Below are 23,836 nucleotides of genomic sequence, written 5' to 3' on the forward strand. Positions count from 1 at the left end.
GTCACCTTGCGATCCCGATTCGATCCCGATGCGCGGTCCCGCCAGGTCGGCATCGCAAGAAAAGATAGACTGTGCAGGCAAGTCAATCCTTGCTAGATCGGTGTACTATCTAGTTCATCTCACATGTCAATGACATCTCACATAAGCCAAAATCTCACATAAGATAAAATCATAAGCACACATAGGTGGTCATTCCGAGTTGTTCGCTCGTTATTTTTTTCTCGCAATGGAGCGATTAGTCGCTAATTCGCATGCGCAATGTCCGCAGTGCGACTGCGCCAAGTAAATTTGCTATGCAGTTAGGTATTTTACTCACGGCATTACGAGGTTTTTTCTTCGTTCTGGTGTTCGTAATGTGATTGACAGGCAGTGGGTGTTACTGGGCGGAAACTGGACGTTTTATGGGAGTGTTTGAAAAAACGCTACCGTTTCTGGAAAAAACGCGGGAGTGGCTGGAGAAACGGAGGAGTGTCTGGGCGAACGCTGGGTGTGTTTGTGACGTCAAACCAGGAACGACAAGCACTGAACTGATCGCACTGGAAGAGTAAGTCTCGAGCTACTCAGAAACTGCACAGAGAAGTCTTTTCGTAATATTGCGAATCTTTCGTTCGCAATTTTGATAAGCTAAGATTCACTCCCAGTATGCGGCGGCTTAGCGTGTGCAAAGCTGCTAAAAGCAGCTTGCGAGCGAACAACTCGGAATGAGGGCCATAGTCCATATCTCAAGAAAAGTTAGTCAAAATCGGTGGAGCTGGGCTCCGGGGAGTTCAGGGGAAATCGCATAGTCAAAATCGGGCATAGCAAGGATCTCACCGTGTGTATGCACCTTTAGGGGCAGATATATTAAGCCTGGAGAAGTGGTAAAGCAGTGATAAGTGGAAGGTGATAACGCATCAGCCAATCAGCTCCGTACTGTTAATTTACATATTGGAGCTGATTGGCTGGTGCGTTATCACCTTGCACTCATCACTGCTTGATCATTGCTTTATCATTTCTCCAGGCTTAATACATCTGCCCCTTAGACGCTAATCTGGTTAAAAAAGCCAAAGACAGAGGTCAGATGCCATGTCTCATGCCATGCCTTCGCGGCATACATCTTTATGCTTAATCTGAGACCGATTCCTTTGCAACAAAAATGCTCATACTAAATACTGTTTATAGGACATTGTGGGAGAGATGTACTAAGACTTGGAGAGTAATAAAGTGGAGAGAGATAAAGTACCAACCAACCAGCTCCTGTCATGTTACACGTTGTGTTTGAAAAATGTCAGTTAGGAGCTGATTGGTTAGGAGGTTATCTCTCTCCACTTTTTCACTCTCCAAGGCTTAGTACATAGACCCCTATAAGGGAAATTTGTATGGGGCTACAATGCGAATAAGATGCCAGATTTAGGGGAAAATACTTAAAGTAGAGGAATCGCAACCCGTTGCAGGGCGTCTAGTAACGTGAGGCGTTTTTTGCCATTTGATGCATAAAGGATCGGTGTATGAGGACGCTTCTGTGCTATGATGAAGGAGCCCCACTAAAACCGGGGTGACCACATTTAATGTATTGTGTATTACAGTCTGCTCCTGTTTCTCTTTCATAGTTCTTGTCTAGGTCAGTGCTTCTCAAATCCAGAGGCCGATTCAGAGGTGGGCGCTAATTCGATGGTCACGCTTTCCTCCGATGTACTTTGATTTGTGCATGCGCAGGAACCACACTGCGCATGTGCAAATCTGGTCTTGCGACGACGGTCGCAGTGCTCCAATAGCCGAAGCGGGATTGACAAACTGCTGGTATTTCTGGGAGGCGTAGGGGAGCACTCCAGAAAATGGGGCGTGCCGAAGCCAATGGCTATGTCCTCTGATGTAGTTTCACTGGCCTCAGCAACGTAGTTTAGCCGTCTTTTCTGAGTAACCTGAAGATTGCTTAGATGTGGGATGGCCCAGCAATGTTCACGCGGCTGATCCGATGCTGTGTTCAGCCGCAGCAACGGATTAGAGAACCCAGCAGTGCGCATCCTTTTACACAAGACACCTCCTGTGACTCTTGCATCGTTTCGCAGAGCCGCTAAATACAAAGACACAGGGGCGGTGCTATTAGTGCCCACATCTGAATCAGCCCCCCTCCAGTCCTTGGAATTGGATGTGGTTAGCATTCCGGCAGTCGGGATGCCGGTGATCATGTGACCGATGCCGGAATTCCGACACCGCATGGAATCCACTCCAGAACACCGTCCTCCAGCATCCCGAAGGTAACTATCGGGGTGACTGTTAGGGTTAGGGTGTTGGGGTGTGTGTGATCAGGGTTAGGCATTGGAGGAGGGCGGTTAGTCCTAACCACCACCCCCGAGTCTTAACCCTATTCGCCACCCCTGGTGTTATAGACCTAGCAGCGACCTCCCGAGGCTTAGCCCTAGCCGCCACCCCAGGCGGGTTAGGGTAGTGGTAAAATAATTACCCCAGTCCCTGACGGCATTGTCAATGTCAGGATGCCAGTGTCGGTCATGTGACCGCTTGCATCCCAACCACCGGAATAATGTAACACACCCCTTGGAACACATTTTCTCTAACGTCCTAAGTGGATGCTGGGACTCCGTAAGGACCATGGGGAATAGCGGCTCCGCAGGAGACTGGGCACAAAAGTAAAAGCTTGAACTAGCTGGTGTGCACTGGCTCCTCCCCCTATGACCCTCCTCCAAGCCTCAGTTAGATTCTTGTGCCCGAACGAGAAGGGTGCATGCTAGGTGGCTCTCCTGAGCTGCTTAGAGTAAAAGTTTATTTTAGGTTTTTTATTTTCAGTGAGTCCTGCTGGCAACAGGCTCACTGCATCGTGGGACTAAGGGGAGAAGAAGCGAACTCACCTGCGTGCAGAGTGGATTGGGCTTCTTAGGCTACTGGACATTAGCTCCAGAGGGACGATCACAGGTTCAGCCTGGATGGGTCCCGGAGCCGCGCCGCCGGCCCCCTTACAGAGCCAGAAGAACGAAGAGGTCCGGTGAAATCGGCGGCAGAAGACGTTCCTGTCTTCAACTAAGGTAGCGCACAGCACTGCAGCTGTGCGCCATTGCTCTCAGCACACTTCACACTCCGGTCACTGAGGGTGCAGGGCGCTGGGGGGGAGCGCCCTGAGACGCAATAAAAACTGAAATACCTTAGGATGGCAAAAGAAATACATCACATATAGCTCCTGGGCTATATGGATGTATTTAACCCCTGCCAGTTTTCCAGAAAAAAGCGGGAGATAAGGCCGTCGTGAAGGGGCGGAGCCTATCTCCTCAGCACACAAGCGCCATTTTCCCGCACAGTTCCGCTGGAAGGACGGCTCCCTGACTCTCCCCTGCAGTCCCTACAGAATCAGGGTAAAAACGAGAGAGGGGGGGCACTATTGGCAGCTAAATTATAAACAGCAGCTATAAAAGGGAGTAACACTTATATAAGGTTATCCCTATATATATATATATATATATATATATATATAGCGCTCTGGTGTGTGCTGGCAAACTCTCCCTCTGTCTCCCCAAAGGGCTAGTGGGGTCCTGTCCTCTATCAGAGCATTCCCTGTGTGTGTGCTGGGTGTCGGTACGATTGTGTCGACATGTATGAGGAGGAAAATGATGTGGAAGCAGAGCAATTGCCTGTGTTAGTGATGTCACCCCCTAGGGAGTCGACACCTGACTGGATGGTTGTATTTAAAGAACTACGTGACAATGTCAGTACTTTACAAAAAACTGTTGACGACATGAGACAGCCGACAAATCAATTAGTGCCTGTCCAGGCGTCTCAGACACCGTCAGGGGCGATAAAACGCCCGTTACCTCAGTGGGTCGACACAGACCCAGACACAGATACTGAGTCCAGTGTCGACGGCGAGGAGACAAACGTAATGTCCAGTAGGGCCACACGTTACATGATCACGGCAATGAAGGAGGCATTGAACATTTCTGACACTACAAGTACCACAAAGAAGGGTATTATGTGGGGAGTAAAAAAAAAAAAAAACTACCAGTAGCTTTTCCTGAGTCAGATGAATTAAATGAGGTGTGTGATAAAGCGTGGGTTTCCCCCGATAAAAAAGTGCTAATTTCTAATAAATTATTGGCACTATACCCTTTCCCGCCAGAGGTTAGGGCGCGTTGGGAAACACCCCCTAGAGTAGATAAAGCGCTCACACGTTTATCTAAACAAGTAGCGTTACCGTCTCCTGATACGGCCGCCCTCAAAGAACCAGCGGATAGAAGGCTGGAAAATATCCTGAAGGGTATATACACACATACTGGTGTTATACTGCGACCAGCAATCGCCTCAGCCTGGATGTGCAGTGCTGGAGTGGCGTGGTCGGATTCCCTGACTGAAAATATTGATACTCTGGATAGGGACAGTATATTACTAACTATAGAGCATTTGAAGGATGCATTACTATATATGCGTGATGCACAGAGGGATATTTGCACCCTGGCATCAAGAGTGAGTGCTATGTCCATTTCTGCCAGAAGAGCGTTATGGACGCGACAGTGGTCAGGGGATGCGGATTCCAAACGACATATGGAAGTATTGCCGTATAAAGGGGAGGAGTTATTTGGGGCCGGTCTATCGGACCTGGTGGCCACGGCAACGGCCGGAAAGTCCACCTTTTTACCCCAGGTCACCTCTCAGCAGAAAAAGACACCGTCTTTTCAAACTCAGTCCTTTCGTTCCCATAAGTACAAGCTGGCAAAAGGCCACTCATTTCTGCCCCGGGGCAGAGGAAGAGGAAAAAGACTGCACCAGGCAGCCTCTTCCCAGGAGCAGAAGCCCTCCTCTGCTTCTGCCAAGTCTTCAGCATGACGCTGGGGCTTTACAAGCGGACTCGGACACGGTGGGGGCCCGTCTCAAAAATTTCAACGCGCAGTGGGCTCACTCGCAAGTGGACCCCTGGATTCTGCAGGTAGTATCACAGGGGTACAAACTGGAATTCGAGACGTCTCCCCCTCGCCGGTTCCTGAAGTCTGCTCTACCAAAGTCTCCCTCCGACAGGGAGGCAGTTTTGGAAGCCATTCACAAGCTGTATTCCCAGCAGGTGATAATCAAGGTACCTCTCCTACAACAGGGAAAGGGGTATTATTCCACGCTGTTTGTGGTACCGAAGCCGGACGGCTCGGTGAGACCAATTTTAAATCTAAAATCCTTGAACACTTACATAAAGAGGTTCAAATTCAAGATGGAGTCACTCAGAGCAGTGATAGCAAACCTGGAAGAAGGGGACTATATGGTGTCTCTGGACATCAAAGATGCTTATCTCCACGTCCCAATCTACCCTTCTCACCAAGGGTACCTCAGGTTTGTAGTACAAAACTGTCATTATCAGTTTCAGACGCTGCCGTTTGGGTTGTCCACGGCACCTCGGGTCTTTACCAAGGTAATGGCCGAAATGATGATTCTTCTTCGAAGAAAAGGCGTTTTAATTATCCCTTACTTGGACGATCTCCTGATAAGGGCAAGGTCCAGGGAACAGTTAGAAGTCGGAGTAGCACTATCTCAGTTAGTGTTACGTCAGCACGGGTGGATTCTAAATATTCCAAAATCGCAGCTGATTCCAACAACACGTCTCCTGTTCCTAGGAATGATTCTGGACACAGTCCAGAAAAAGGTGTTTCTCCCAGAGGAGAAGGCCAGGGAGTTATCCGAGCTAGTCAGGAATCTCCTAAAACCAGGCCAGGTGTCAGTGCATCAGTGCACGAGGGTCCTGGGAAAAATGGTGGCTTCTTACGAAGCGATTCCATTCGGAAGATTCCATGCAAGAACGTTTCAGTGGGATCTTCTGGACAAATGGTCCGGATCGCATCTTCAGATGCATCAGCGGATAACCCTGTCGCCAAGGACAAGGGTGTCTCTTCTGTGGTGGCTGCAGAGTGCTCATCTACTAGAGGGCCGCAGATTCGGCATTCAGGATTGGATCCTGGTGACCACGGATGCCAGCCTGAGAGGCTGGGGAGCAGTCACACAGGGACGAAATTTCCAGGGCTTGTGGTCAAGCATGGAAACATCTCTTCATATAAACATTCTGGAACTAAGGGCCATTTACAATACCCTAAGTCAAGCAAAACCCCTGCTTCAGGGTCAGGCGGTATTGATCCAATCGGACAACATCACGTCAGTCGCCCACGTAAACAGACAGGGTGGCACGAGAAGCAGGAGGGCGATGGCAGAAGCTGCAAGGATTCTTCGCTGGGCGGAGATTCATGTGATAGCACTGTCAGCAGTGTTCATTCCGGGAGTGGACAACTGGGAAGCGGACTTCCTCAGCAGACACGACCTTCACCCGGGGGAGTGGGGACTTCATCCAGAAGTCTTCCAAGAGATGGTAAACCGTTGGGAAAAACCAAAGGTGGACATGATGGCGTCCCGTCTCAACAAAAAACTAGACAGATATTGCGCCAGGTCAAGGGACCCTCAGGCAATAGCGGTGGACGCTCTGGTAACACCATGGGTGTACCAGTCAGTGTATGTGTTCCCTCCTCTGCCTCTCATACCAAATGTACTGAGAATCATAAAAAGGAGAGGAGTAAGAACTATACTCGTGGTTCCGGATTGGCCAAGAAGGACTTGGTACCCGGAACTTCAAGAGATGCTCACGGAGGAACCGTGGCCTCTACCTCTAAGAAAGGACCTGCTCCAGCAGGGGCCTTGTCTGTTCCAAGACTTACCGCGGCTGCGTTTGACGGCATGGCGGTTGAACGCCGGATCCTGAAGGAAAAAGGCATTCCAGAAGAAGTCATCCCTACCCTGATAAAGGCCAGGAAGGATGTAACCGCAAAACATTATCACCGCATTTGGCGAAAATATGTTGCGTGGTGTGAGGCCAAAGAGGCCCCTACAGAGGAATTTCAACTGGGTCGCTTCCTACATTTCCTGCAAACAGGACTGTCTATGGGCCTAAAATTAGGGTCCATTAAGGTTCAAATTTCGGCCCTGTCGATTTTCTTCCAAAAAGAACTGGCTTCAGTGCCTGAAGTCCAGACGTTTGTCAAAGGGGTACTGCATATACAGCCTCCTTTTGTGCCCCCGATGGCACCTTGGGATCTCAATGTGGTTTTGGGGTTCCTAAAATCACATTGGTTTGAACCACTCACCACTGTGGAATTAAAATATCTCACATGGAAGGTGGTAATGCTGTTAGCCCTGGCTTCAGCCAGGCGTGTCTCAGAATTGGCGGCTTTATCTTATAAAAGCCCTTACCTGATTTTTCACACGGATAGGGCAGAATTGAGGACTCGTCCTCAATTTCTCCCAAAGGTGGTTTCAGCGTTTCACGTGAACCAGCCTATTGTGGTGCCTGCGGCTACTAGGGACTTGGAGGACTCCAAGTTACTGGACGTAGTCAGGGCCCTGAAAATATATATTTCCAGGACGGCTGGAGTCAGGAAATCTGACTCGCTGTTTATCCTGTATGCACCCAACAAGCTGGGTGCTCCTGCTTCTAAGCAGACGATTGCTCGTTGGATTTGTAGTACAATTCAGCTTGCACATTCTGTGGCAGGCCTGCCACAGCCAAAATCTGTAAAAGCCCATTCCACAAGGAAGGTGGGCTCATCTTGGGCGGCTGCCCGAGGGGTCTCGGCTTTACAACTTTGCCGAGCAGCTACTTGGTCAGGGGCAAACACGTTTGCTAAATTCTACAAATTTGATACCCTGGCTGAGGAGGACCTGGAGTTCTCTCATTCGGTGCTGCAGAGTCATCCGCACTCTCCCGCCCGTTTGGGAGCTTTGGTATAATCCCCATGGTCCTTACGGAGTCCCAGCATCCACTTAGGACGTTAGAGAAAATAAGAATTTACTTACCGATAATTCTATTTCTCATAGTCCGTAGTGGATGCTGGGCGCCCATCCCAAGTGCGGATTGTCTGCAATACTAGTATATAGTTATTGTTACAAAATTCGGGTTATTATTGTTGTGAGCCATCTTTTCAGAGGCTCCTTCGTTTATCATACTGTTAACTGGGTTCAGATCACAGGTTGTACGGTGTGATTGGTGTGGCTGGTATGAGTCTTACCCGGGATTCAAGATCCTTCCTTATTATGTACGCTCGTCCGGGCACAGTATCCTAACTGAGGCTTGGAGGAGGGTCATAGGGGGAGGAGCCAGTGCACACCAGCTAGTTCAAGCTTTTACTTTTGTGCCCAGTCTCCTGCGGAGCCGCTATTCCCCATGGTCCTTACGGAGTCCCAGCATCCACTACGGACTATGAGAAATAGAATTATCGGTAAGTAAATTCTTATTATTACCCCTTTTACACCACATATCCGAGTCCAGCCTGGGTCACTGAAAGTGGCTTGAAACCCTTTCCCACTGCAGGCTGGACCTTGGATATTGCTGGGGCTTTACCTGAGCTGCCACTTGGAGATGACAACTGTCCATAATGCTTGACCAGGACCTGGGTCAGATGATTTTTTAAAAAAAATATTGTTACTTTTGTGAATATATTCCCTTTACATTTGTAATTGACAGCTCAATACTTGCAACTGCTTAGTGAATCTCTCTAAATGTTTGTTCATGTTAACCAATCAGGTGCTACTGTTCTACTTCACATATCGGCCTATGGTGCTGCCAGGTGTGCTTTTATTCTGCAGAATGATGTTAAGTAAAATCTCACGATTATTGTGCTAATTTGTGTGAGAGACCGGATTATGAACACAAACACCACAGTATTTACCTACTGCTAGAATAGTGTTCCGCTTTTTCAGGGTTTGTTTCTGTAAAACCTTTGTTAAACACTGAGGATGCAATTACATCTAATCATATAAACTAAATCTAATAAAATCATATATACACATTGTATACAGTCCATGCTGATGTGTGTATAATCTTTTCACCTTCAGAGCCCCCTTAAACTGGAACGAGAAGCTTCAACCAAGGTAGGCAACAGCTCCGTGTCATATGAGGCAAAATGGTGGCATATTAAAGGGGAAGTATCACTTTTTTTCAAAATGTATCTGTGCACTAATGGACATGCTAATATCGGGGTGAAATGACAGGCGTTTTAAATATTATCATTATTACATTTTATTTATAAGGCGCCACAAGTGTTTCGCAGCGCTGTCCATACGGCAGACATTAGAACAACACAGGGTACACAGAACTTAACATTACAGTAACTGAAAAACTAAAACAGAGCACAGGTAACAATTAGCACCACAGTTCTCAGTAGACAATACAGCTGAGATGTAAGGAAGCAAAGGAGTAGTTGGCGTTCTACTAGGGGCAGGCAGCTGTGGGAAGAGATGGACGGTAACGAGCGAGAGGAGAGGTGGGTATAGACAGTCGCTGAGTAGGAGAGAGCTGTAATTGAAGTGCAAGAGAAGAGTGCTGTGAGAACAGGAGGGAAGAGGATCCTGCTCCAAGGACCTCACAATCTAGGTGGAGGTGTGACATAAGGTGTGAGCAAGCGGAAGATGGCCTGATGGCCGGAAGTAAGCGAGGCAGAGATGGCCAAGGTATGAGGCAGGGGGTTGGGAGAGCGGCCACGAGACTAGGTCATGCGGAAGGGTACGCTTTGTTGGACAGGTGGGTTTTCAGTGCCCGTTTGAAGCTTTGCAAGGTTGGGGAGAGTCTAATAGAGCGAGGGAGATCGTTCCATTGAACGGGGCGGGTAAAATCTTGGATTCGTGCCTGGGATGCAGTGACCGGGGTAGAGGAGAGGCGATGCGATGGTCATTGGCCAACCAGAGAGGGCGCGAGAGGGAGAATGTAGTGAGATGAGGTTGGAGATGTAGAGACCAGTGGAGTTAGAGAGGTCCTTCTATGCCAGGGTTCTGTAGGGGAGTGGGAGCCAGTGCAGGTTTTGTTGAAGGGGAGTGGCAGATGTGGATCGGTGGGAGAGGAAGATAAGTCTAGCTGACTTGTTGAGAACAGATCGGAGGGAAGTGAGATGGGAGTGTTGGAGGCCAGTGAAGAGAATGTTGCAATAGTCGAGCCGTGAGATGACCAGTAAGTGGATAATCAGTTTAGTTGAACTCTGGGAAAGGAACGGCCTAATGTGAGCGATGTTGCGTAACTGGAACCGTCAGGGTTGAGCCAGAGATTGGATGTGAGGGGCAAAGGAGAGGGAGCAGTCAAGAGTGATGCCCAAGCAGCGGAATTTGGGAATGGGGTAGATGATGGTATTTATAGTGATAGAGATGTTACTGAGCTGTTCAAAGTTTACTCCGGTTACTCCTCTACTCCGTCTTTAAACACTTTTATTTTTCGTCATGTAATCTGTCACTTACCACTGATACATTGTAACAAGGATTACCGTAGATGTGTTTATACATCCAGTGAGAATTCTCACTATGCGCCTGATTCTGAGATTAACAGAAATCTGATATTTACTTAAATCTCTGATGTCTAATGATCTGTGCATGCGCAGATCTGGTCTTGCAACTTTGCTTGCAGTGCCCCCAAGGCCCCAGCATGATTGAGAAGCTGCTGAACACTGGGACGGCTACGGGGAGCGCTCCAGAAAATGGGGGCGTGTCAGCCCCATTTTCTAGGTGTTCCAAAGCCAGTGTCTACAGCTTCACTGGGCCCGGCAGATATCCAATGTTCACGCAGTTGATCCGATGCGATCAGCGGGTATCTTTTTACGTAAAACTCCTTGTGCGGCTTTTGCATATTTACGCACAGCCACTGCGTACACTTCTGAATCAGCCACTAGGTAATTACTTTATAAATAGACCAAGCAGTAGACTGAGCACAAGATGATTTATCAGCAACCTGTAGTCTCTTATAACCTCACACTTCACCTGCACAAACCCTTTTACCCGCTTGTGTATCTTCACCTCATTAGGGACTGCTAAGCAGATAAGTTCTTCTAATTCTGCCAGAGAATACAGCAAAATAGTAACGTGCATTTAGGTTTCACTACATATCACCGAGAATGATGTCACCGTGCTTTTTATAGTTAGAAAAAAATATGATACTCCCCCTTTAATAGTTTTGTTCTGTTTGAATTACTGCTGTATAAATCAAACAGAACTGCAAAGTACTCACACCAACTACAGAAGATAGTCATTTCAGTGACTTCTGAAGACGCGGAACACTGATCTGTCTTCATATTTGGTTTATAATGCAGTGAGTCCTTTCCTTCATCAGAGCCTCCATCATAAGTTTCAGGACCTCATCCTGCCCCCAGACATGATCAGCCAGTTTAGTTATTCCAGATTACTTTCTTAGATCAGGTATACTTTTCGAAGAGGAACACAATCAAATAGAAAAGAACAGACGTACAAAACAGGCTTTCAGTTGTAATAATGAAGTAAATCATTAACAAACCAAGGTGGTCATTCCGAGTTGTTCGCTCGCAAGCTGCTTTTAGCAGCTTTGCACACGCTAAGCCGCCGCCTACTGGGAGTGAATCTTAGCTTATCAAAATTGCGAACGAAAGATTCGCAGTATTGCGAAAAGACTTCTCTGTGCAGTTTCTGAGCAGCTCGAGACTTACTCTTCCAGTGCGATCAGTTCAGTGCTTGTCGTTCCTGGTTTGACGTCACAAACACACCCAGCGTTCGCCCAGACACTCCTCCGTTTCTCCAGCCACTCCCGCGTTTTTCCCAGAAACAGTAGCGTTTTTTCACACACACCCATAAAACGGCCAGTTTCCTCCCAGAAACACCCACTTCCTGTCAATCACACTCCGATCTCCAGAACGAAGAAAAAACCTTGTAATGCCGCGAGTAAAATACCAATCTTCATAGCAAATTTACTTGGCGCAGACGCAGTGTGAACATTGCGCATGCGCAAATAGCGGAAAATCGCTGCGATGCGAAGAAAATTACAGAGCGAACAACTCGGAATGACCACCCATGTTCAATATTGCAAAACCAAGGGTAAAGCATTGCAAACAAAAAGATAGCATTACTGTATGTGAGGACGTTACATACTGCAAACAAAAGAACACACATATAAAACACTGGTGCCAAACTTAAACCCCTTACCGTGTATCTTCACCCATAGAACTACAGCATACCCTATTCCCAAAACGAACCTAACAACCAAAAAGCTAGCAAAATCTCTTAGCCGAGAAAGAAATAAGTGGCTATTATAGCTTCTTATTGCTAAGCTGCCCTACCAGCATCCGCGTATCCAGTAAAACACATTTATAGGCGAAATCAGCAGTAACAATATGTCCCTTGATGAGCCTCAAGGTACAGCCAACATTCCAGTCAATGGGAGACACTCGAGCCAGTCCATGGTTGTCTGATGGGTATTGAAGAAATGTGAGAGGCCATCCGCCACCACCCGTAACTGTACCGGGACTAGTGGAGCTGCAATTCTCAGTTTACACTTAAAAAACTGGAACAGAATGATTTTCATATGTCAACTGACCACAGTGAAGAAAAAAACTTAGAACGGCACTGCAGTCCTTGGAATGCAGGAGTTTGGTAATAAAGGGGTGGAAGGGGGCGATAGGCTAAGGGTGATGGGCGCAAACTCTTCAAGAGCAGAGTGTGAGGAAAAGACATCCCTGCCATATTCCCAGACCAGATAAGATTCAAGAAAGGTCTCAGAGCTAGAACCCTCAGCACGTTCAGGGAGCGCAAATAAACCAGAAAAGTGAGAGTGGCTGTAACGCTTTTCACAGGAGATGTCATATCTATCTTATCGGCTAAAGATAAAATACAATGCTTGGCACCCTCTCATGCCCTCATTCTTTTGAGATTGTGCTGTATCAGGGAGATATCCACTTGCACCTCGCCGATCTTACATGTGACCCACATTTTTTAGAAGCAGTAATGGCCTCCAACATCTGCTGAAGAGGCCATCAGCAGTGGAGGGAGCAGGATTCAATGGAGGAGAAGGGGAAGACATGGAGGAGGTTCATCAGAAGCATATGCACAAGGAGCCTTATAAATCCCCAGATGGGCCACAGTAGTGACTACATGACCAGACTTCCCTATCAGGATGGAAGGAAATACTCAAACAGGATAATCTCCTATGAGGGCAGTATTCCAATAGGAGGGGATGGAGAAGGGGGGGGGGGGGGGGGGGGTAAAGTAGTGAGTGAGAGCAGATTAAAAGTATAATAGCAGATTTATTTATTTTTAAACATAAAGGGCCAAATGTAATAGAATCAGAATTTGTAAAATGTGCGAGTTTAGCACTAAACTCGCACATTTTTACTACTTGAACAGTGTAATAGGATGTTTCCTGCAATCCTGAAACTTGCACAGACCAAACTCGCATCCAGATGTTCTCCTATGGAAAACTTAAAACTCTGCCAATAAAATAGGGTTCGAGTTTTAAACTCGCACCCATAACCTTACTAAAAACTTGCCTATATATAGACCAGCTTTTTCTAGACTAGTTTGATGACAGCACAGATCAGTGTGATCCGTGCATGCTTCTGTGTATAAAAGGTCCAAAAAAAGTTACAGTTTAGAAACTGTGTAGAGTGTCCCCCTCAAAGCATAACCAGCCCTGGCCTTTTTGAGACTGTCCTGGTTAAAAAAATAGGGGGGAAAATGCGTAGGTTTCCCCTGTATTATAAGAACCATCACTGGGCTCTCGGACCGGTCCTGGCTCTAAAAAAAAACGGGGGAGAAAACCGAGCTCCAATAGCCAGCATCGGGCTCCACTAGCCAGGGAGGTAATGCCACAGCCAAGGGACTTGTTTATAATGGTCCCCGTGGCCATAGCAATAACCCCCTAGCTAGTTAGCCCTGGCCAGGGTTTCCTGGGGGGAGTGGGAACCTCTCCAATAAAGGGGTTTCACCCTCCGGGGAACCAAGACCCATGCTGAAGCCCGGGGATGTCCTCAGCAACCCTGGGCTGTGGGTGCCAATGTGATAGTCTTTTTAGTTTTGGTTTGTAAAAAAATATTGTCTTTTACAGGAGGGATTACAAGTCCCAGCAAGCCTCTCCCTGCAAGTACCAGCATGCAGGGCATTAAGGGCCCGCTTGTGCCTATAGTCCCTTTACAAAATAAATATTTTTTTAAAAAAAGACAGAACACGCACATCTTGAAAGTAAAACTTTAATAATCACTCTTGTACACTCACACATACTCACCCACAATCCCTGTAGCTATTCGGTCCTCTTGTCCATGTAACATCCATGTAACCTGAAAAAAAAAATCCATACTCTCTTATTCCTAGTGGAGATCAGGTCCTCTTCAGTCCATGTAGGCATCCAAGGGTAAACAAATAACAAACCAAAAACCTTGACCACATAGACATGTGTAAGTGTATGTGTGACCACAATTTCGACTACGCAACAGAGCAGGACCCAGGTGACTTCGGTCATTAGAAGACCCACCAGCCAATTTGAGGGTGCCACTGTAAAAGCTGCGGCCTGATTGGCTGTGAGTGGCAGCCTGTTACTCAAACCCACTCCCATAGACTTCAGTGGTGGCCCATTGAAGTATATGAGATCTGACAGTGATACGTACGCACGTGGCTTGCCACTACAGCACGTTGCTATACGCAGCAAAGCTGTAGCTGGACACATCTGTAGATCTCCCATGGATGTATGTATATGATGCAGAATGGCAGTTGTAAGATGCATGAAGACGATAGATTTCAGAAGTAGAGGAACAAGAGAAAGCAAGTTAAGACCCCGTGACCACCCCAGCTGATACAGAAGACATAGCAATCCTTTTTCTCTATCGTCCTAGTGGATGCTGGGGTTCCTGAAAGGACCATGGGGAATAGCGGCTCCGCAGGAGACAGGGCACAAAAAGTAAAGCTTTAGGATCAGGTGGTGTGCACTGGCTCCTCCCCCTATGACCCTCCTCCAAGCCTCAGTTAGATTTTTGTGCCCGGCCGAGAAGGGTGCAATCTAGGTGGCTCTCCTAAAGAGCTGCTTAGAAAAGTTTAGCTTAGGTTTTTTATTTTACAGTGAGTCCTGCTGGCAACAGGATCACTGCAACGAGGGACTTAGGGGAGAAGAAGTGAACTCACCTGCGTGCAGGATGGATTGGCTTCTTTGGCTACTGGACATTAGCTCCAGAGGGACGATCACAGGTACAGCCTGGATGGTCACCGGAGCCTCGCCGCCGGCCCCCTTGCAGATGCTGAAACAAGAAGAGGTCCAGAATCGGCGGCATGAAGACTCCTCAGTCTTCTTAAGGTAGCGCACAGCACTGCAGCTGTGCGCCATTTCCTCTCAGCACACTTCACACGGCAGTCACTGAGGGTGCAGGGCGCTGGAAGGGGGGCGCCCTGGGAGGCAATGAAAACCTATTTTTGGCTAAAAATACCTCACATATAGCCTCCGGGGGCTATATGGAGATATTTAACCCCTGCCAGAATCCGTTAAGAGCGGGAGACGAGGCCGCCGAAAAAGGGGCGTGGCCTATCTCCTCAGCACACAGCGCCATTTTCCCTCACAGAAAGGCTGGAGGGAAGGCTCCCAGGCTCTCCCCTGCACTGCACTACAGAAACAGGGTTAAAACAGAGAGGGGGGGCACTAATTTGGCGTTAGAAATATATAAAAAAGATGCTATAAGGGAAAACACTTATATAAGGTTGTCCCTATATAATTATAGCGTTTTTGGTGTGTGCTGACAAACTCTCCCTCTGTCTCTCCAAAGGGCTAGTAGGTCCTGTCCTCTATCAGAGCATTCCCTGTGTGTGTGCTGTGTGTCGGTACGTGTGTGTCGACATGTATGAGGACGATGTTGGTGAGGAGGCGGAGCAATTGCCTGTAATGGTGATGTCACTCTCTAGGGAGTCGACACCGGAATGGATGGCTTATTTAGGGAATTACGTGATAATGTCAACACGCGGCAAGGTCGGTTGACGACATGAGACGGCCGACAAACAATTAGTACCGGTCCAGACGTCTCAAAAACACCGTCAGGGGTTTTAAAACGCCTGTTTACTTTAGTCGGTCGACACAGACACAGACAGGGACACTGAATCCAGTGTCGACGGTGAATAAACAAACGTATTCCTTATTAGGGCCACACGTTAAGGGCAATGAAGGAGGTGTTACATATTTCTGATACTACAAGTACCACAAAAGAGGGTATTATGTGGGATGTGAAAAAACTACCGTAGTTTTTCCTGAATCAGATAAATTAAATGAAGTGTGTGATGATGCGTGGGTTCCCCCCGATAGAAAATATGGGCGGTATACCCTTTCCCGCCAGAAGTTAGGGCGCGTTGGGAAACACCCCTTAGGGTGGATAAGGCGCTCACACGCTTATCAGAACAAGTGGCGGTACCGTCTATAGATAGGGCCGTCCTCAAGGAGCCAGCTGACAGGAGGCTGGAAAATATCATAAAAAGTATATACACACATACTGGTGTTATACTGCGACCAGCGATCGCCTCAGCCTGGATGTGCAGAGCTGGGGTGGCTTGGTCGGATTCCCTGACTAAAAATATTGATACCCTTGACAGGGACAGTATTTTATTGACTATAGAGCATTTAAAGGATGCATTTCTATATATGCGAGATGCACAGAGGGATATTGGCACTCTGGCATCAAGAGTAAGTGCGATGTCCATATCTGCCAGAAGATGTTTATGGACACGACAGTGGTCAGGTGATGCAGATTCCAAACGGCACAAAGGTGTATTGCCGTATAAAGGAAGAGGAGTTATTTGGGGTCGGTCCATCGGACCTGGTGGCCACGGCAACTGCTGGAAAATCCACCGTTTTTTACCCTAAGTCACATCTCTGCAGAAAAAGACACCGTCTTTTCAGCTTCAGTCCTTTCGTCCCTATAAGAGTCATATCTGCCCAGGGATAGAGGAAAGGGAAGAAGACTGCAGCAGGCAGCCCATTCCCAGGAACAGAAGCGTTCCACCGCTTCTGACAAGCTCTCAGCATGACGCTGAGACCGTACAGGACCCCTGGATCCTACAAGTAGTATCCCAGGGGTACAGATTGGAATGTCGAGACGTTTCCCCTGCGCAGGCTCCTGAAGTCTGCTTTACCAAGGTCTCCCTCCGACAAGGAGGCAGTATGGGAAAAAATTCACGAGCTGTATTCCCAGCAGGTGATAATTAAATTACCCCTCCTACAACAAGAAAAGGGGTATTATTCCACACTATATTGTGGTACTGAAGCCAGAAGGCTAGGTGAGACCTATTCTAAATCTTAAAAAATTTGAACACTTACAAAGGTTCAAATCAAGATGGAGTCACTCAGAGCAGTGATAACGAACCGGGAAGAAGGGGACTATATGGTGTCCCGAGACATCAGGGATGCTTACCTCCATGTCCCAAATTTGCCCTTATCACTAAGGGTACCTCAGGTTCGTGGTACAGAACTGTCACTATCAGTTTCAGACGCTGCCGTTTGGATTGTCCACGGCACCCCGGGTCTTTACCAAGGTAATGGCCGAAATGATGGTTCTTCTTCGAAGAAAAGGCGTCTTAATTATCCCTTACTTGGACGATCTCCTGATAAGGGCAAAGTCCAGGGAACAGTTGGAGGTCGGAGTAGCACTATCTCGGATACTGTTACAACAGCAGGGGTGGATTCTAAATATTCCAAAATCGCAGCTGATCCCGACAACAAGTTTCCTGTGCTTAGGGATGATTCTGGACACAGTCCAGAAAAAGGTGTTTCTCCCGGAAGAGAAAGCCAGGGAGTTATCCGAGCTAGTCAGGAACCTCCTAAAATCAGTGCATCATTGCACAAGGGCCATGGTAAAAAAATGGTGACTTCCTTCGAAGCAATTCCAGTCGGCAGATTTCATGCAAGAACTTTTCAGTGGGATCTGCTGGACAAATGGTCCGGATCGCATCTTCAGATGCATCAGCGGATAACCCTATATCCAAGGACAGGGGTGTCTCTCCTGTGGTGGTTACAGAGTGCTCATCTTCTAGAGGGCCGCAGATTCGGCATTCAGTTTTGGATGTTGGTGACCACGGAGGCCAGCCCGAGAGGCTGGGGAGCAGTCACACAAGGAAAAAATTTCCAGGGAGTGTGATCAAGTCTGGAGACTTTTCTCCACATAAATATAGCTAAGGGTAAATTTATAATGCTCTAAGCTTAGCAAGACCTCTGCTTCAAGGTCAGCCGGTATTGATCCAGTGGGATAAAACATCACGGCAGTCGCCCACGTAAATAGACAGGGCGGCACAAGAAGCAGGAGGGCAGTGGCAAAAACTGCAAGGACTTTTCGCTGGGCGGAAAATCATGTGATAGCACTGTCAGCAGTGTTTCATTCCGGGAATGGAAACTGGGAAGCAGACTTCCTCAGTAGGCACGACCTCCACCCGGCAGAGTGGGAACTTCATGGGGAAGTTTTCCACATGATTGTAAACCGTTGGGAATTACCAAAGGTGGACATGATGGCGTCCCATCTGAACAAAAAACGGGACAGGTATTGCGCCAGGTTAAGAGACCCTCAGGCAATAGCTGTGGACGTTCTGGTAACACCGTGGGTGTACCAGTCGGTGTATGTGTTCCATCCTCTGCTTTTCATACCTAAGGTACTGAGAATTATAAGACGTAGAGGAGTAAGAACTATACTCATGGCTCCGGATTGGCCAAGAAGGACTTGGTACCCGGAACTTCAAGAGATGCTCACAGAGGACTTATGGCCTCTGCCGCTAAGAAGGGACTTGTTTCAGCAAGTACCATGTCTGTTCCAAGACTTACCGCAGCTGCGTTTGACGGCATGGCGGTGGAACGCCGGATCCTAAGGGAAAAGGCATTCAGGAAGAGGTCATTCCTACCCTGGTCAAAGCCAGAAAGGAGGTGACCGCACAACATTATCACCACATGTGGCGAAAATATGTTGCGTGGTGTGAGGCCAGGAAGGCCCCACGAAGAAATTTCAACTCGGTCGATTCCTGCATTTCCTGCAAACAGGAGTGTCTATGGGCCTCAAATTGGGGTCCATTAAGGTTCAAATTTCGGCCCTGTCGATTTTTCTTCCAGAAAGAATTGGCTTCAGTTCCTGAAGTCCAGAAGTTTGTCAAGGGAGTATTGCATATACAACCCCCTTTTGTGCCTCCAGTGGCACTGTGGGATCTCAACGTAGTTCTGGGATTCCTCAAAACACATTGGTTTAAAACCAGTCAAATCTGTGGATTTGAAGCATCTCACATGAAAAGTGAACATGCTCTTGGACCTGGCCTGGACCAGGCGAGTGTCAAATTGGTGGTTTTTTTCTCAAAAAAGCCCATATCTGTTTGTCCATTCGGACAGGGCAGAGCTGCGGACTCGTCCCCAGTTCTCTCCCTAAGGTGGTGTCAGTGTTTCACCTGAACCAGCTTATTGTGGTGTCTTGCGCCTACTAGGGACTTGGAGGACTCCAAGTTGCTAGATGTGGTCAGGGCCCTGAAAATATAGGTTCCAGGACGGCTGGAGTCAGGAAAACTGACTTGCTGTTATCCTGTATGCACCCAACAAACTGGGTGCTCTTGCTTCTAAGCAGACTTTTGCTAGTTGGATGTGTAATACAATTCAGCTTGCACATTCTGTGGCAGGCCTGCCACAGCCAAAATATGTAAATGCCCATTCCACAAGGAAGGTGGGCTCATCTTGGGCGGCTGCCCGAGGGGTCTCGGCTTTACAACTTTGCCGAGCGGCTATTTAGTCAGGGGCAAACACGTTTGTAAAATCCTACAAATTTGATAACCTGGCTAAGGAGGACCTGGAGTTCTCTCATTCGGTGCTGCAGAGTCATCCGCACTCTCCCGCCCGTTTGGGAGCTTTGGTATAATCCCCATGGTCCTTTCAGGAACCCCAGCATCCACTAGGACGATAGAGAAAATAAGAATTTACTTACCGATAATTCTATTTCTTGGAGTCCGTAGTGGATGCTGGGCGCCCATCCCAAGTGCGGATTATCTGCAATACTTGTACATAGTTACAAAAATCGGGTTAATATTGTTGTGAGCCATCTTTCAGAGGCTCCGCTGTTATCATACTGTTAACTGGGTTCAGATCACAGGTTGTACAGTGTGATTGGTGTGGCTGGTATGAGTCTTACCCGGGATTCATAAATCCTTCCTTATTGTGTACGCTCGTCCGGGCACAGTATCCTAACTGAGGCTTGGAGGAGGGTCATAGGGGGAGGAGCCAGTGCACACCACCTGATCCTAAAGCTTTACTTTTTGTGCCCTGTCTCCTGCGGAGCCGCTATTCCCCATGGTCCTTTCAGGAACCCCAGCATCCACTACGGACTCCGAGAAATAGAATTATCGGTAAGTAAATTCTTATTATTACTCCATTATAGAATACTTATTGACCGTATTATTAGTATTATATTTTAGCATAGCACTTGCACTGCACATAGGGGAATATTATACAAGAAAAGTACATTAGACAGATGGTGATGGTATAAATGGTCAACAGTGCCTAGGTTGACACCAAATAATCAACATGCACAAGGTAGACATGGTTGAAATGTCGACAGGTTCAAAAGGTCAACGCAAAAATGGTCTACACTTGAAAATGTCAACATGAGTTTTTCATGTTTTTTTTGGTGTCTAATTTTACGTTACAGCACGTGGACCCTCAATTAGTGCACCGTGTCCCCTCGCATGACTCTCTTCACTCACCATAGTTCAGTAAAAGTTCAGCGCTGCGCTCGTCACAGGTTACCGTTCCCAATCATAGTCCACATGCATGGTAAAATATGAAAAAATGCAAGAAAAAACAAACAAAAAACTTATGTTGACCAGTTGCTGTGTCGACCATTGTCATGTTGACCATTTGAACCTGTCCACTTTTTGACCATGTGGACCATATGCATGTCGACCATGTGGTGTTGGCCTATTGACTGTCGACATTTTAACTTTCAACCTTTCATCTGGATACTTATACAGACACAGACTGGGGGCGTGGCCTGGAGTTTAGGTGAGCAGGCTGCTTTTTGTGTGAGCTCTCAGGGACCTGGGAATTTTTGAGCTGCAACTAGACCTATTTCAACCTACCACCCGCCCTAAGTGCCCTTATTAGTGGAGCAGGTAGTGGGAGGGTGCTGCGGAGTCGGGGAGCCGGTTTACTGGCTCCCGCGGACTGCGGCCTCCTCATTGCATTGAAGCCGGGGCCTCAATTTCCGTATATCCCCGAGGCCGCGTTGCTAACCCCCCCGGGACGTCTGGGGACCCCACAAAGACACCTCTCCTGCTGTCACCTGGCTGCAGCCTCCCCGGAGATTCGTGCTGACCAGCGGGAGTGCTCCGGGACAAGATCGAGGTCGGGTCGTGTGCTCCGAGGACCGGGCGGTGGCCATCTTGGATTCAGGCGGACACGGAGGTGAGGCGGCCGGCGGCCTCCGGGTGAGTGGAGCTAGTTGCCATAGCTCTAAAACGGTGATTGCACCGTCCCCTCCCCGGCGATTGTGGCCAGGAAGCCCATCTCACCAAATCGAGGGCGGACCGCTGGCTTGACCGCAGTGTCGTCCCCCGCCCCCCCCCCCCGCTCCGCCTGGCAGAAACACGGAGGCTCTCGCTGCAGATGCATCAGGGACCTGACAAGCACCTGACCTGACAAGGGACAGGACATAAACAAAAAAAAAAAAAACAAAAAAAAAGGAAATAAATAAATAATAATAATAATAATAATAATAATAAAAAAATTATAATAATAATAATAGGGGGGCGTGGATGTGAATTCCATAATTCCCTGATCCCCTTATTGGGCCCTATCCTCTCCTTACTACTGCTTCCACTCCCTCACAGGGACCCTCTACACCCGCTGGCACCTGCTGTGGGGGATCCGCGGAATCGGGGAGTGCTTTTAAGCACTCCTGCGGATTGCGGCCTTCCCCCCGGCCTAGAGCCTGGGGCTCGAGTTTGGAGCGGGGCCGGACCAGCGGACCGAAACGGACGTCCTACGAGAGCCCATTACCTCTCTTCCTCCTTATTTGTGTCCCCCTGCACCACTGAAGCAAAGCCAGAAGATAACCTGCTCAGCGGAAGCCTCCTGCGTCTCCACATTGAAGACGACACGGACCCCGGCGGGAGCGCCCGGAGCCCGGACTGCAGACCCGCTAGCCGGAGGGAGACGAAATCGTGATCGGGCAACGGGGTAAGTCGAGAGGTTAACTCTCCCCGCGCCCCTCGCCCTGCGACCCGTCCTCCGGTACTGCAACAACCCGAGGCCTTCCCCCCGAACCGGAGCCGGGGCCTCAAGTTAGACGCCAGCCCTCCCGTGACTCACGGACCCGAAATATCCTCCTCGGAGTCCCCCACAGACACCGGAAAGACCCCTCACCCCTGATCTTCCTAAGGTTACCCACCCCCAGGCAGACTTTGCCCCTGCTGAATGCTGGGGACCCACTAAAGCATCATCAAGGCTGACCGCAAACCCCTCTCAATTGCCACCAACATAACGGTCGGTAGTCTTGCTGCCCTCCAGCCACGCAGCAGACCTGACCTACCTCTACATTTGGCCTCATCGGAACCTCTAACCTCTATATTTTTTCTCCTTGCTGTCTGGCGCCCAAACACCGCCATGCACTGCCCTGGACTTTTGTTCTCTACTACTCTACCCGGGGCCACCTGATGGCTATCTGATACCAGGCCACGGGGGGATGACCGCTCCCTAAGAGCCATGTCGCCAAATGTATCCTGCTGATTCTGACACATCTTGAGCTACTTGCAAACAGCCTCCACACTGTCCCTCTCTAGAATATGAGACGTACCTCGAAATCCTCTAGAAGAAGCAAAAACAACCAACCACGGAAAGTCACGAGGTCTCAAGCAGACCTGAGGCCCTTCCTTCATCCCACGATTTCCCCACAGATGGAGAGCCGTTCCTCCACCCGCTCCCAGACCTCCCCCTCTGCTTCTCCGACTTTGAATCCAGCTGACGAGATGGCTGACCCTTCGGTAGCTAGTAGTCGCGAGCTCCGGGATATCCTAACCTTCATGAAGTCCCTTCCCACAAAGCAAGACCTTCAAGACACTATCAGGAACGAGCTCGCTTCCATCAAAAGCGACATTTCTCACCTATCCGACCGAGTGGTTACTCTGGAGGAAGACCAAGAAACCAGTGCTTCCTGTATGTCCTTGCTCAGTCCAAAGAAATCCGAGCTTTACAGTCCAGAATGACGGATATCGACAACAGGGGCAGACGGAACAACATCCGAGTCCGTGGTCTCCCGGAGGAGGTTTCCCAGTCTGGTCTAGTGGACGCCCTGTCCAAGATATTCAACGAACTCTTGGGAACAAACTCGGATAATGTCATCACTTTCGACAGAGCCCACAGAGCCCTTAGACCGAGGGGCCTAGCCACTGACCGACCTCGTGACGTCATTTGCCGGCTCCATTACTTCGCCCAGAAGGAGGAGATCATGTTCAAAGCTAGGCAACTTGATAGTATCGACTTCAATGGCTGCACTATAGGCCTCTATCAAGACCTTTCCTGGTACACACTACAGCAGCGGAAATCCCTGAAGCCCCTGACGGATGAGCTGCGGAAACGTCAGCTTCGCTACCGTTGGGGATTTCCATTTCACATTCAAGTCTGCTCCTCAGGGAAATGGTACACCCTATCTTCCCATACAGGCCTCACTCCGTTTTGCACCTCCTTAGGCCTTCCTCCATTGTCCATTCCAGACTGGGAGTTTCCTCTTCCGGATGTGCCTCCTCCTAAACGGGCTTCTAACGAGCAACCATGGCAGGAGGTTCGAGGTACTGGGAAGAGATCCCAGTCTAATACATCTCCTTCCAAAACCGATTAGCCGTAACGGACCCATCTGATTGATATTGTTATTTCCCCCCTACAGGTTCGCTTGCTGTTAATGCAATGTTAGAGGGTAATTTTTCTTCTCTCGCAGGATCCACAACCATGTTACATATCATTCCCTAGTTATTTACAGAGGTTTTTGGTGAATGGTTAATATCCTTGTTCGGGCTGACCGGCGGGGGGAGGGAGCGGCGGAATTGGCTGCTGCCCTTAGCCCCCCCCCTCTGG

At 48.6% G+C, this 23,836-nt stretch overlaps 1 protein-coding gene across 5 annotated transcripts in view; it reads left to right on the plus strand.

Annotated features, from left to right (window-relative positions):
• Nucleotides 1-23,836, plus strand: part of PAK5 (p21 (RAC1) activated kinase 5) — a 288,628-nt gene that overhangs the window by 84,581 nt on the left and 180,211 nt on the right. For 3 of the 5 annotated variants that reach the window (XM_063918563.1, XM_063918566.1, XM_063918565.1), the window contains exon 3: nt 8,842-8,877. The exons of the other annotated variants lie outside the window; for them this stretch is intronic. In XM_063918563.1, coding sequence (XP_063774633.1) covers nt 8,842-8,877 — 36 coding nt within the window. The remainder of the gene's footprint in view (nt 1-8,841; nt 8,878-23,836) is intronic. 5 annotated transcript variants of the gene reach the window in all.

The sequence above is a fragment of the Pseudophryne corroboree genome, chromosome 4 (genome assembly GCF_028390025.1).
Source record: "Pseudophryne corroboree isolate aPseCor3 chromosome 4, aPseCor3.hap2, whole genome shotgun sequence".
NCBI classification, from domain to species: domain Eukaryota; kingdom Metazoa; phylum Chordata; class Amphibia; order Anura; family Myobatrachidae; genus Pseudophryne; species Pseudophryne corroboree.